This window comes from Anastrepha ludens, chromosome 3 (genome assembly GCF_028408465.1).
Source record: "Anastrepha ludens isolate Willacy chromosome 3, idAnaLude1.1, whole genome shotgun sequence".
Taxonomy (NCBI): Eukaryota; Metazoa; Arthropoda; class Insecta; order Diptera; family Tephritidae; genus Anastrepha; species Anastrepha ludens.
Window position 1 is genome coordinate 26,041,865 of NC_071499.1, and position 15,432 is coordinate 26,057,296.

At 36.7% G+C, this 15,432-nt stretch overlaps 3 protein-coding genes across 3 annotated transcripts; 2 read left to right on the top strand and 1 right to left on the bottom strand.

The window, feature by feature from the left end:
* Positions 1-1,087: 1,087 nt before the first annotated feature.
* LOC128857220 (small ubiquitin-related modifier 3) lies at positions 1,088-2,947 on the top strand. Its single transcript, XM_054092869.1, has 3 exons — positions 1,088-1,280; positions 1,925-2,041; positions 2,133-2,947. Exons 1-3 carry the CDS (start codon positions 1,263-1,265, stop codon positions 2,265-2,267), a joined length of 270 nt encoding a protein of 89 aa, XP_053948844.1. The 5' UTR covers positions 1,088-1,262; the 3' UTR covers positions 2,268-2,947.
* A 479-nt stretch (positions 2,948-3,426) lies between these two features.
* Positions 3,427-5,472, bottom strand: LOC128857219 (zinc finger matrin-type protein 3-like). Its single transcript, XM_054092868.1, has 2 exons — positions 5,225-5,472; positions 3,427-5,152 (listed from the first exon to the last, which is right to left on the bottom strand). The coding sequence occupies exon 2, from the start codon at positions 5,138-5,140 to the stop codon at positions 3,878-3,880; it is 1,263 nt and encodes a 420-aa protein (XP_053948843.1). The 5' UTR covers positions 5,141-5,152; positions 5,225-5,472; the 3' UTR covers positions 3,427-3,877.
* A 7,437-nt stretch (positions 5,473-12,909) lies between these two features.
* Positions 12,910-15,432, top strand: LOC128857221 (pre-mRNA-splicing factor ATP-dependent RNA helicase PRP16-like). Its single transcript, XM_054092870.1, has 3 exons — positions 12,910-14,202; positions 14,286-15,064; positions 15,128-15,432. The coding sequence occupies exons 1-3, from the start codon at positions 13,058-13,060 to the stop codon at positions 15,415-15,417; spliced, it is 2,214 nt and encodes a 737-aa protein (XP_053948845.1). The 5' UTR covers positions 12,910-13,057; the 3' UTR covers positions 15,418-15,432.

Here is a 15,432-nt window from a genome sequence, read left to right on the forward strand (position 1 = left end):
GTTTGATTTCTGAGAGGGCAGGTGATTAGCCTCCCACCACCAGTCCTAAGTAGTGGGAATGCCCACCTGTCGCTGCTTATAATACGTTCACATATAAGTAGATGATCTACTTTTTCGCGCTTAACTCAAAATCTGTAATTAAAAAGCGCAATTTCCCATACAAAATTTCTCTCCCAAAATCTGAGATTATAAAATAATCCCAGATAATAACGATACTTATTGACATACAACCCTGTGTTTTCTGTGTTATCGATAATTATTATTACAAATGTAAGGAGAAACATGAAAATAAAAACTAAATGAAATGGATGCCGGCAAAGAAAACAGGTCTGTAAACATAATTCTAATAAATTTTTTGTTAAATATTATTAATTATGGATTCATTTTACAAAAAAAGCCATAACTTCTCGTAACTTCAGTAAACGTCGCATACGGATTTCCTCCAACTGTTTATTATTAACAGACAATTAATTGCGCAATTAAATTAGCTATTCCTTCTCCTTGTATTTTCTTCATATCGTCAGTAATAATTAAAAAAACCAAAAACACCGGAATATTCCACCAAAATAATTTCTATGAAGAAAAACCTCTCAAAGCAATATTGACAGCTGGTTGTAAATTTTGCAGGTAATCTGCCACATGTGAACGGGTAGATTAATTTAGTGTATTTATAGGTGGTTAAAGCACATGTGAACGTATTATAAGTTTTATAATTAAAATTTTTTTTTTTGACTACGGCACTCTAACAGCAAACGGGCGATATGGTAACCAACCCGACATTCCCAATGTAAACTCCCTCATATTGAGCTCATGAAACTGTACATATCGCATAAGGTTAAGTTGAAATAGTTAATTTTTTTAAATGGAAATTTTAATGGTAATGTTTAACGAAGTAAAACTAAATATGAGTTCAAAGATTAAATACTATGGTCATATTCTTTAAATTCATTTCAACTCGACTTATGTTTTTTTGAATCGCATACGTAATAAATTGTCAAAATTTAAAACTATCTGGTATTGTGATGTTGCCATATTCGTAGCTTTGTGTAATATACAGCAGCAACCCCGTTGGCGTCGTTCGCGCGTGTTCGGTGTTTTAACGTCGTTGTGCGGTCGGCATTTTTCACTACTTCATTAAGATCGAAAGAGGAAGGAGGAAACGACGAAAATTTGCACTTATTAATTTAGCGGAGTGCGGCATCGGTGATTTTGAAATTTTATCTATATTTAACTATAACTAAGTAAAAAACCAACCAGCAAATATGTCCGACGAAAAGAAGGTAAGTTAGTGCAAATGTTTAAGTAAAGAAAATGACAAAAATAAACAAAGTTCTGGCTAAAATAGAAGAAACTAAAGTGCAACCTAGCGAAAGTGTGCGAACTATGTAGCAAAGTAGGAAAAAAAAAGTGTATGACGCCGACAACATGGCGCGGTAGCTGAGTATTTGACCGCTTATGCTTGTAAATTGTTGTATTGTAATTGAAGTAAGCAAAATCCAGTAAGTGAGCATCACTATATTGACCGCCGACTGTCCTTTCTTGCGTTAATCGAGCCAAACTGATGTGCCTTAAGTAGACTAATGCTCAACATAACCTTAAACTCGTATTTCCTTAACGCTAGAGTAGCGACACCCAAGTTTTTCCACCTTTTACAATTCCGTCAGCAGTCACGGGGTAAAATATAGTGGCACTGCTTAATTTATCATAATGGTTTGGGAAGTATTATATTCCAGACCGATTTCACAAAGATAAAGTATGAGGCATTTTGTCTTACCGCACAGTGGAGCAATTCTGCGCACATTTATGTTTTTGGTAAAAAAAACGGTAGAAATCTAATAAATCAGCCAAAATTCTGGTGTTTTTATAAGGTCGTACGTCTTATGTGAAACTACATAACTAAATTTTGTATTTATTTTATTTCCAGGGAGAAACAGAGCACATCAATCTGAAAGTCTTGGGTCAAGACAATGCTGTTGTCCAGTTCAAAATTAAAAAACATACACCCTTAAGAAAGCTTATGAATGCTTATTGCGACAGAGCGGTAAGTCTGATATACATTCGATCGGCCTACGAAATATTTATTAAACTCTTTGTTTTCTTTTTTGGTTTTTTTTTTTTTTTTTTTTGTATAGGGGCTATCCATGCAAGTAGTACGGTTTCGTTTTGATGGTCAGCCAATAAATGAAAATGACACACCAACATCATTGGAGATGGAAGAAGGTGATACTATCGAAGTGTACCAACAGCAGACGGGAGGCCGAAATTAATTTTGAAATTAACCACGCAAATCTATAATAAATTCACTTAAACATGAAAAAAATCAATTTAATATACAAAATACAGAAGAATGTTAAAATAAGTATCATCCAAAAAAATGCTGAAGAAATACTAAATGATGAGCAGCAAGCCCCTCATATGTGAAGAGAAAGAATGCTGCTCAAAAACAAAAAACAAATTAAATCTGCGCAAATCTTTACCAAGTTTCAGATTGTTTAAAAAAGGGGGTTTGTTGATCATGTGCGAGACGATACGAAATGCCGCTCAAGAGTGCTTGCAACAAAATGGATCCAGGATATAAATTTTACATTTTCTAATAATTTAACTTTACACTATTTTATAAGCAGTTTGTATCGAATTAATTTTAATTTATGAATGGAAACTAAAGAACGCATTTATTATTAGACAGACCAAACTTTTTTCATTGTTCATTAAAAAAAAAAAAAAAAAATATTACAGAATGAGTTGAGTTGCATTAGGCACGAGCGATGTGAAGTTTCACAGTATTTGACCACAAACCATGTTGTGCTTTCAATGCGAATTAGTTGTGCGCAGACGGGCAAACGGCAGGTTTAATTTACATAAGTAAATTTTTTAGATCGTATAACTGTGTATTAAACAATTTAAAAAAAAATGCTGAAGAAATATACGAGTATGGAAAACAAAACAATCATTTGTCTTGCTATTCAAATTTCGATACAGTTAGCATGGAATATGGAATGGACACATGTATGAAATAAGTTGTGCATTTGTTTGGCTGGTGTTGATATTTTGAAGATTTGATTTTTGTCGATTTGTCCCACAGTGCAGTAGTGACTCACTGCACTGTGCAGCATTTGTACAGTTGCTACAAAACATACGTCCTCGAATATTCGAGAAAAGCTGACATTGAAAGCGACATCTATCGAACACGCGAATTAAAAAAGTTTTTTAACCTAACTTTTTTAGTGGTCCCACTGAAATTTCGCACCGTTTAAAATGAATTATTTGATAAGCCTTTCAAAACTAACTCACTATAATCTACTTTAAATTAACAGCTACATGTCCAAAATATCCCTTCAAATATATTTTGTTTAAAAAAAAAAATCCCATACGCAACGGAATTTGCTTTTCAGTTCTTATCATTCGAAAGAAAATAAATACTTTTTTTTGTTTTAGGGTTTTTAACCCTTCTTTCAATTAATCTCATTATCCTTTATTAGGTCTTTCTTCCTCAATCCAACATGAGTGAATTTATTGTGCAGACCCTGCGCACATACAAACACATACACACATGTGTATACATATATTTACAGAGGCATGTGTCTACTTACATACATACATACATATATAAAAATATTCCGTATATTATTAATGTCAAACGATTCTACTATATACGATTTAATCAACACTTCCTAACCATTCCCAGTTCCCAAACATTGCTTAAATTTTTCATCCGATGCGCTGCTTACTTTTCCCTGCGCATCAATGATGGCTGCTGTGATGCATTTCCGAATAGAATATTTTTATTATAGACGAATTTGACGTCTGGGAACAATTGGCAATGTACATAGGATTCGAGCTTTTTCAGGTGCAATCAAAATCAATGGACTTTACCAACTTATTTCTTAGATTCCATCTTACTTTTGGCTTCATGCTTTTCCCTCTCTTTGACTTCGCTCACTTTTTTCAAATGCCTTTTGCCGGTCAAATGTTGTTGTAACGCCGCAATATGACACATGGATATGTTACAGCATTCGCAATAATAAGAGCCACTTGGAGTTCGATACATAGATAAGTCAGTGCTCGGGTTGCTTTGCTTCAGACTTTCTAATATTGTATCTTCGGTGTTAGCTGTTGCCGGCATATTGGGTAAAGGTATTGTCTGTGCAACAAAATGTTCCAAGCTCAAAGCTTTCATCTTTTTTTTGTGTTTTACTCCTTGCAAATGCATTGTCATCTGCCCCTTCGAGGTGGCGTTTACTTTACATAAATCACAGTACAACGATTTCGGTTCAACTTCGCTAGTAGTTCCTCCAGTGGAAATGGCTTTAATGTCAGCCGGGTTAACCGCAGTTATGTCGATAGCAGTTGTAGGTGTTGTAGTATCAGGTGTGGTGCCACTATCAGGCATACTTTCAACTGCTTGTAATTTGAACAATTCACCGATACCAAAACGCTCGTCATTGGTTTTTGGTATATATTTGGTGCCAGTGCGCACCCATTTATTTTGAGCATTGTAATAACCAGCTCCTGAAGGTTGCGAAACCTTGCTAGCTACCAGTTTATGCTTGCGGCCTGAGTAATGTTGGCTGGCATGTGCCAAAGAACCAAATTTCAAATCACAGATTTCGCAGTGGAAAGCCTCTGGGCCGCTTTGTCCATCCTTAATGAATCTCTTAACTGTCGGTGGTGTAAGTCCTTTCTCCACATAATTCTTATTCAACCAATTGGTTATATGGCGATCATGCTGCTTAGACTCATAGTGATCCTTGGCGCTTTTTGACGAATTCATTTGCACACCACATAATGTGCAATGCAGGGGATGTATCAACTTGTTTAACTCATCTGGATAGCTTCCATCGCGGCCTTGAAATATTACTAACAGTCCATCCATGGCTGCTTCAGTCAATGAATCCTTCTTTATATTGCCAGGACCTGCACTGTACTTACGTTTCAGCGGCGGTTTCGCAGGCAATGGTGGTATATAATTTGTTCCCTGTAAGCCTGGAGGAATATATCGATTAATATTTTGATATTGACTGCAAGTATCCACATCTTGCTGTTGCTGCTCCTCAGTGGAAGTTGGAAGTAGTGAAGCGGGTGGTTGCACGCCTTGTTGAATTGTGGGAATATGGTAGCCAGCCAGAAATTTGTTACTCATCCTGAAATGTAACTATAAACAATGTGTTTTTCAATTATTAACAATTCCTTTGTATCTAAACAACATTTAATAAATAAGCAATACCGGTTGCAGGCCTTGTTATTTTCAAGGGATAATAGAGTTGCCATAACTTAAGAAGGAGAAATCTAGCTAGAATTTGGACAGAACGTCTTCCCACACAATTCGTATTTGCATAAAGCTGCTTCAGACCGCAAATTGAATTGTACTCAAGGCGGCGGTATGGGTGAATGTCGAAATATCCATGAGAATTTAAACAAACAAAAGAGTAATATTTAGTATACTACAACACGCTTTGAAAGAAAAGGATGTGGAAAAGGATAGAGCGGTGTATACCCATCTTACAACTGAAAACCGCATCCTACGGAGGCTTTTAAGTAAATTAATGTTTAAGTTGTATAATTCAGCGTAAAGTCGGTGCTGCCACACACTTCAAATAAGAATGAAGTACGCATGCCGGAAGGATGTTTGTAACTCTGTAGTAATCTTTGCTTTGGTTTAGAATTGAGCAACATTTTTGAATATACAAACATTCTTTTTTTAAGGAAAAAAATGGTGTTTTTAAAGTCGGGGACCAACATTACTCGAAAACGACTAAACCGAGCTTTTTAACTATATTTTTTAGTGATTAGTCGAGGATTTTTTCTCACTGATAATTATTTTGATTTTTTATAAACAATTTAAGGCCGAAATTTTGGTAAAAACTTGTTTTTTTTTTTTGAGAAACCGCCATTTTGTCAAAAAAAATATTTTTTGCTTATTCTTTCAATTAATTAATAGATTTAACATTACTTCAACGAAATCTTTTTGGTTTCTTTAATTTCAGAGAATCCAGTTCATAGATATAGTGGTCACCGCAAAACGTCATTTTTAAGAGGAGATCCCGGAGAACAGCTGTAGCTCCTTTAGAAATAAATATGTTTACTAATATATAAAAAAACAAAAAATAATTGGCGCGTACACTTCTGTTAGGTGTTTGGCCGAGCTCCTCCTCCTATTTGTGGTGTGCGACTTGATATTGTTCCACAAATAGAGGGACCTACAGTTTCAAGCCGACTCCGAACGGCAGATATTTTTATGAGGAGCTTTTTCATGGCAGAAATACACTCGAAGGTTTGCCATTGCCTGCCAAGGGGCGACCGCTATTAGAAAAATGTTTTTCTTAATTTTGGTGTTTCACCGAGATTCAAACCGACGTTCTCTCTGTGAATTGCGAATGGTAGTCACGCACCAACCCATTCGGCTACGGCGACCTAATACTTAGTCTTAAAATACAGTTCAAAGATAACATGTATATAAATTTTTCAAACATTTAAAAGTTTTCTCAGAAAAAATTCTGGAAAATTCGCTTATTTTTGGCCTTCTAACTGTATATAATAGGACTATGAATAAGTTCGTGCGGTTTTTTTTCGAAATTTGAAACTTTATTGACGTAAAATGGTTACAAATTTAATATTCAAAATATTGTCCATCGCTTACTACTACTTTTTCCCATCTTTCTGGCAATTCACGGATTCCCTTTGTGAAAAATTCGGTCGGTTTTGCCGCAATCCACGAATCGATCCATTTTTTGACTTCATCGTAATTACGGAAGTGCTGGTCAGCCAGGCCATATTGCATCGATCGGAAGAGATAGTAATCGGATGGCGCAAGGTCTGGACTATACGGCGGGTGGGGTAGGACATCCCATTTGAGCGTTTCTAAGTATGTTTTGACCACTTGTGCAACATGTGGCCGAGCATTGTCATGTTGCAAAATAACTTTGTCGTGTCTATCGGCGTATTGCGGCCGTTTTTCTCGCAGTGCTCGGCTCAAACGCATCAATTGTCGTCGGTAGACATCCCCCGTAATCGTTTCATTCGGTTTCAGTAGCTCATAATACACAACACCCAGCTGGTCCCACCAGATACACAGCATAACCTTCAGGCCATGAATATTCTGCGCCGACGTCGATGTTGAAGCATGGCCAGGGTATCCATACGTTGCCCGACGTTTTGGATTGTCGTAATGGACCCACTTTTCATCGCCAGTCACAATTCGATGCAAAAAACCCTTTCTTTTGTGCCGTTGAAGCAGTTGTTCGCATGCCATAAAACGGCGTTCAACGTCTCTTGGCTTCAATTCATACGGCACCCAATGGCCTACCTTTCGGATCATTCCCATGGCTTTTAAACGTTTGGAAATGGTTGATTGATCAACTCCCAAAGTTTTTGCAACCTCTTCTTGCGTTTGAGCCGGATCTTGATCGAGCAATTCCTCCAATTCGGTATCCATGAACTTTGGCGGCGCACCCTCGCGTTCTTCGTCTTCCAAGCCAAAATCACCACTTTTAAAGCGTGCAAACCACTTCTGGCACGTTCGCTCAGATAGAGCATGCTCACCATAAACTTCCACCAAGATACGATGACTTTCGGCTGCTTTTTTCTTCATATTAAAATAATGAAGAAGAATTCCCCGCAAAAACACATTATTTGGCACGAAATTCGACATTTTCAAGTGTGGTAAAAATATTGTTGTTTACGCTTCAAATAAAAAACTTATACTGACGTTTGTGCCTTACGACAGTAGCTCTCCAATGAATGTTTGGAAATGTGGATCGATGGAATAATAATCAAGTTACGCCATCTGTTGTAAAACCGCACGAACTTATAAATAGACCTATTAACTCCTCAAATACGAATGAAGTTCGTATGCAGAGACGTTCACTGGAAGGATGTTTGATGAATTGCGAAACATTTTTGAAAATATAGAACATATAAACATGGTTTTTTCTCGGAAAAAAAGCGCCGCAAGAGAATATTTGGAATAAAAACCGGACGATTGTCTGATAGATTTTGTTATATGCGTGTATAAATCGTCAAAACTTGAAGACAATGATGTTTAAAGTATCACAAATAAATAACAAAGTGACTAAAAAGCAAAAATTACGGCTTTCAACTATATTTTATTCCTTCGATAAGCCTTATAGAGGCGGTGACTACAAGGGTTTTGATAAATTTGTAAAATGTTTGCATATAACTCTTTTCCGCGTGAGCGTCATTCGGCAGCGCTTCAAAAGAATAACCCTCATCAGTCCAACTCCGGCTACGCCATCCAAAGTATTTTTGCGTAGAACTATTTTTCAGGTTTAAAACTATTAAATCAAAAATTAAAATTTCATATGCATGCAAATTTGGAGATAGTAAGGAGGCACAAGGACTAACAACCATCCCCAACAACACTGAACTGAAATACTGCATTTTTGTTTTTCCTTATTTTTATTTTCATTTGCAGACATCCGGCAGCACAATACTGTTGCCAATTCCAATGAATCGTTTGAATACCTCGTTTAAAATTGGAAAGTGATTGTATTGATAAACGTATCTGCATTTAATTTTCATTGAAATATTTTGATTACAAGTAAAAACACACGTGTGACGGAATATTTTATGAATTTGAATGAAGTTTAGAAAAATATGCTGTATAATGTGCCAAACTATAGTGAAGTTCCCGAGGGCACTTTGAAGGCAAATAATTACCAAACTATTAATTTCACAATAATTGCGAGTTATAAAAGTTGTTCCTGAACTATTCTCAAATATCTCCATCAAGTTTCATTACATAAATCATTAAACCTTACCTAAAATTGCCCATGTCGCATTATATTAAGCCCGACACAAACAAAAAAGCAACAACAACGGAGCACGCCACTTTGACATTCAAAATATGCTTTGGCTCGTTGCATCGAGGTGTTTAAAAGTTAAAGAAAGAAGAGTCCAGGAAGCTGCTGAAAACTATCAAAAACGAAAGAAATATAAAATTGAATCAATCACTTTTCATTTCAATTATGTTGACACGATAGCATATCGTCATAATGAAAAACTTGCCATTAAGGGGGGAGCCTGCTTTAGAGGATTCACAAAATCGATTTTTTCGTGGATTTTTTTGGGAAGGAAAGAAATATTCGATTGAAACGAAACTTTCAGGTTGTATTGTTATATATTTCAACAGTCTTCTCAAATTCATTAAAATATATGTGATATTGTGCCTGGTACAAGCATATTGCCGAGGCGCCTGGAGTGTGCATGTGTCGTGCGGCGGGAAAGATACAGGTCGCAATTTTCATTTCAAACCAAAAACCCAAAAAAATTTTTATATTAGTGTAGTATAGCTTCTAGTTAAACCAAGAAAATTAAACAAAAAGTGAGAAATTCAACAAATTTTTCGCTAATTAAAAAAAACTTAATTTTTTTGGAAAAATAAATTCATTTTAGGTTGTTCAAAAAGTGGGTTACTCATAACATTCTTAAGGTTTTTTAGGTTCTACTAGAAGAGAATTTAATTCCAAATACAATCAATGTTATCTTGTTTCGCCAGTTAGGAAATATCGTAAAAATAAAAAACCGAGGAATCGCGCGTCAAAGTTTTTGTACATATGTATACCGGCCGCTCGTATACCTGATCGACGCTTGCTCACAATTTCTTCTGTAACACCGAAAATATTTTGAATTTGCTTCTGAAATTTTGAGGACACATTTTTGGATAGTTTGGGAAGACATTTATGCAAAAAATAAAAATCGATTTTTGAAGCCTCTAAAGCAGGCTCCCCCTTAAACTATTGAACAGCAGACATCACGCAATGCCTTACAAGATGTTTCTTGGTATTTATTGCTCTTCATGAGAAATGAACGATTTCTATTAGCAATATATTGTCTGATATAAGTACCAAGATACATATACATTTTTGCCTGTGGTTATGTGTAATGAAGGCGGCATAGTGAATTGAAAACTTCAAAGCTGTATTGAGCCATTTGACCAGCAGAAATATTTCTATATCGATACTACTTTGACAAAGGATTTTTATTAATACTACCTTGGCAAAGATTATTGGTACAATTATTAAAGCAAAAATTCAAATAATTAAGCAAAATGTTCAATGGAAATAAAAAATTTCGATTTGCAAGTAACTGTAGAAAATATAATATATACTCATGATATCTCGACCGGATTCGGCACGGAGAAAGGCTCATACGCTCAGTCCAACTTAGCTCCATCTTAAAGTACGTTCACATATGAACTAATTACCAATAAGCCCACTAAATTAATTTATCCGCTCACATATGGCAGATTACCTCCAGAATTGACAATCAGTTGTCTATACGGCTTTGAAAGGTTTTTCTTCATAGAAATTGGTTTGGTGGAATATATTGGAGTTTTTTGTTTGTTTAAATATTATTAACGATATGAAGGAAAAACAAGGAGAAGAGGTAGCTAATTTAATTGCGCAATTGGCTGCTAATAATAAACAGTTTGAGGAAATCCGTAAACGACGTTTACTGAGGTTTTAAAAAAGTTATGGCAGCAATGCGCATTCGAAATTCGATATTACATTTTATAATAAGTAACAAGAGCTTTTTTCTGTTATATAAATGCATAGTTAATAATACCTAACAAACATTTTATTTAGTTTTTACTTTGACGTTTTTCTTTACACGCGTAAAAATAATAATCTATTGCCCAGAAAATATAGGTTATTATATAGGATTATTCTATAATCTCAGATTTTGTGGGACAAATTTTGTATGGGAAATCTCGTTTTTTAATTACGGATTGGGAGCTAAGCACGAAAAAGTAAATCATCTACTTATATGTGAACGTATTATTAGGTTTATTGAGAGAGCTGTGCTTGGATGAGGTATTTGTGATGAGTAGAGGTCACAAGAGATTGTGGGGTCGAGGTGCATGCGTCATTTTCACTAATTCACTCATTTATAAACTCAGGATTATTTGTAAACTAAGCACGAAAGCAAAATTCTCAAATCACGTCATCAAATTTGCTGATTCCATTATATTCACTAAGACCGGGCTACTGGTTCATGAACCGCATAAATTTCTGTAGCCTCTCATGCTCTCAAAAATACCATAAGAGGGAATGGTAGCATTCTTTTCATCAGATCTGTGTTTATGCCGGCTGCGGATATGGTTTACAGGTTACATGGCTCATAATTTTGTAAGATAATCAGGATTACTATATTCCATATACCTTACACAGTTGTTCGTGTAATGGTGCTCACAGTCACCAAAGTAAACGCAGGCTGATACAATGAATATGATGGGAGCCCTATGTAAATGAACGCTGAAAACAGTGACCGGCGTAAACGCAGTCCCCTGTCAGCTGTAACAATCAAACTAAAGAGAACCTCATGTAAATGAAAAATTACTTCCTTCCGTAACGTAGTATCGTAGATTTTGGGTATGTTCAACAATGCATTATAATGCGCAACATACCATTTCAGAGTGAGCAGTGCGTTCAAAAATGCAAATATGGCAGTACTGCAAATGCAACGCGTTCTTAAACGTCATTTTTGTACCAAAAGTCGTGCATTATTTGCAGCAAAAATTTTCACACTGCCAATAAATACGCTAGTGTAATGTCTGATGAAAAGTGGGTATTTAATTATTTATTTTACCTTTTAATACAAAAATTGATGAAAAATACGATACTTAAACTTTATTTTATTATACTTTTCTTGGTTTTAGTGATTACTTTAGTACATCGGAGATAAAATTACTGCTCAGAGTCCGACTGATATTAAACTTTTGACAAGATATGTCCTTTTAAGCTTTACACGGTTTTTTTTTCTTAAATTTAATAAAAGACTATCGGTTTTTTCCTCACATACATCGTTCATGACCAAACTTAGTAACAATTCCATTTTACTGCACAGCGCGTTCATAAATGCAACAAATCTATTTTCAATTTTTCAACAAATCTATCAGTTGCATGAATTGTCACATTGACAGTGCTGCCAGCGCTGCAAGTACTGCGCATTATAATGCGTTTCTGAACATAGCCTTTCTCGGAGGATTTTTGAAAATTCCCGTAGAACCCTGTCAGCTGATTGCTCTCTCACCACACAGTGTTGCCAAGCAGTACATTTCGAAATCATTTACAACATAAACTAAGACAAATTATAATTTTTATTAAAATAACTTACAAAAACTGTTGAATAATGTTAATTATAGATAAATGAACTATTTGCATTTGTTGGTTTTTGGCTTGGTTTATTAAACAATAAAACATTGTATCTGATAACGCGGATGTGTGAAAAAGTGTGTAAGCAAAAATATCAATGGCAACATTCTGTCGATATAAACAAACACAAACACACACAAACCGATGTATTGTGTTAATATGTAACTAAAAGAACGCAGTTGTTTTCTACGGGATAAGTTTTGCTTAATTTTGTATATCATACGGGCTGCGGAGAAGTACTACGATACGTTGGTGAGTGTGAGCACCATAAGTAAAATATACGCACCGTATCGATAGAAATAAACCAAAAATGAAGTACAATAAACCTTTATATGTTGATGAGACTTTCGTAAACTCTCGCTTTATCAATAAAAAGGGGAGTAGATATCGGAGGCCAAAGGATAATTTCAGACATTATATTCTCCTTAAAACCTATTGGCTGTTTACAAAACCAAGTACGCTATTGCAGAGAGAAATCAAATTCCTTTGTTTCGATCTAATAGTTTGAGTTTATAGAGGACATTTTAGCTTTATGTAAGTATTTTCATATTTTTCATAAAATTTGGTTTAGATATGTTTTCAAATATGTAAAATTTAAATTTGGTCTTTTTTTTATCAGTACCGATGTTACTTACTTCAAAAGGCCTGTATCGGTATCGGTACTCATTCGTAGTTTTGTTGCACATAACAGGGCGCAAAAATGCTACGCTGCTTTTACATCCGACGTCATAAACAGCTGATGGCAAGCATTGTGCTACAAACAAAAGTGATTAAACGTTTCAAAGCCGCTTCGACCAATAAAAGAAACTATCTTTAGTGTTAAAAAAATAATTAAAAATAAATTTGATTATTAATTTCTTCCAAAAAGTACTAGCGCAGTTAGTATGGAAGATGACGATGCTGGGGTGCACCGCCTCGAAGGCTCAGCTGGTACTATTCGAGGTGGACTGGTAATTAGGAAACCGAAAGAGGAGGGTAGCGAAAGCAAATTTAAAGTGCCAAAGCCGTCCATACTAGGATTGGATCGTTTAGCAGCGCAGCGCCGAAAAGAGCGTGAAGAATCACAACGCTTAATATCCTTCAAAGACAATGAAAACGATGATGATGAGGAGCATAAAGGCTGCTTATCAGCTACATCTGCAGGTGGTGAGTTTGCATTTAAAAAACCCGACGCCAGTAGCCTACATAAGATGAATCGACAGTTGCGGGAATCTAAAGTGGAGACGCCAACGCATACAGGTGGAGTGTCCGAAGAGGCTCGTGAACGATTGCGTGAGCATGTGAAACGAGATCGAGACCGCAATACCAAGAGCGGAATGCGTTATTCTACACGTGAACACAGTAAAAGTGATTCCAGAGACCGTTCGTCATCAAGTTCATCCAATCGCAGTCGAGATCGGGAACGCCGGCGCGATAGAGAAAGGCACAGCGACAGAGATCGCGATAGGAATCGTGATAAGGACGGCTATAGAGAAAGAGATCGCCGTGAACGTAGTAGAAATGATTCGGAACGAAAGAGTCGTGGTGATGCAACATCATCTTTTCGTAGTGGCGAGCGGACACCTCGATTTAAGGACGAACCACGAACACCAATGGATATCTCTGTAAGTGGCAGTGCTTGGGACGAGGACGACACTGACCGTCCATCGCAGTCCAAGAAATCCTCTTGGGACTTTCCCACACCCAAATCGTACGCTAGTTCAGATCGACCCGATTGGTCCACGAGAAGCGGTAGTAGCAGTGGTATTGGTACAAGCAGTTCTCGAGGTCGGTCTCGTCACGAACGTGAAGATGATACACCAAGGCCAACACCTGCTCACAATTATAATGCATGGGCAAATGATCGTAAGCGTTCAGGTGCAACGCCAGCTACCGGACGCAGTAACCGCCAGCCGTGGGGTGAAAGCGAAGAAGACAGAGATCTATGGGAAGAAGAGCAGCGTCGTCTAGATCGTGAATGGTATAATATCGATGAAGGTTACGATGATGAAAACAATCCTTTCTATGGTGCTAATGCAGAGTATTTCCGGTAAGAAACATTTATTTCCGTTGATTTGTTTTTTTTTTTAATCAAGTACGATTTTTTTAATCTAAATAAGTTATTTTTTACAGTAAACGTGAGGAAATAATCGAACAAAAGCGTACAAAGCGTATTAGTGCACAACAGCGTCAAATCAATAAAGATAATGAGCTTTGGGAGCGTAATCGTATGCTTACATCCGGCGTGGTGATGTCCATCAATGTCAATGAAGATTTCGACGAAGAGGCGTTGGAGCGCGTGCATTTGCTGGTGCATCATATTATTCCACCGTTCCTCGATGGACGAATTGTGTTCACTAAACAACCAGAACCGGTTATACCGGTGAAAGATCCCACCTCTGACATGGCATTGATTGCGCGCAAGGGCAGCGGTCTGGTGCGTGTGTATCGCGAGCAAAAAGAACGTCGAAAAGCACAAAAGAAACACTGGGAATTGGGTGGTACGAAATTGGGTAACATTATGGGTATTGAAAAGAAAGCTGATGAAGAAGATGCCAAATTCGATAAGGACACAGATACAGCAGACTATCGACGTGACCAAAAATTCGCCGAGCATATGCGCGATCAAGATTCGGGTGGAAAAAGTGATTTTGCGCGCAAAAAAACCATCTCGGAACAGCGTCGATTTTTACCCGTATTCGCTGTGCGTCAAGAGCTCTTGAATGTCATAAGGGAGAACTCGGTCGTTATTATTGTGGGTGAAACGGGTAGCGGGAAAACAACACAGTTAACACAATATTTGCATGAAGATGGATATAGCAATTTTGGCATGATAGGTTGCACGCAACCTCGTCGTGTGGCAGCCATGTCTGTGGCTAAACGTGTCTCCGATGAAATGGGCACCAAGCTGGGTAATTTTATTGGTTGTAAATTGTCTTCCATATGATTTTTAAAAATTTATTTGTTTTGTGCAGGTGACGAAGTGGGTTATGCTATACGTTTTGAAGATTGCACTTCCGAAAAGACCGTTATCAAATACATGACCGATGGTATATTATTGCGAGAGAGTTTGCGTGATCCTGATTTGGATGGTTATTCGGCTGTCATCATGGACGAAGCACATGAACGTTCCTTGTCTACAGATGTCCTTTTCGGATTGCTGCGGGAGGTGAGTGTTTTAAGCCATTTTTACTTATTTTTATTAACTACGCTGGGCACTTTAGTGACGCGAAAAAAAAGATTACATTATTTGGTTAGTAGTTAAGAATATATATATATA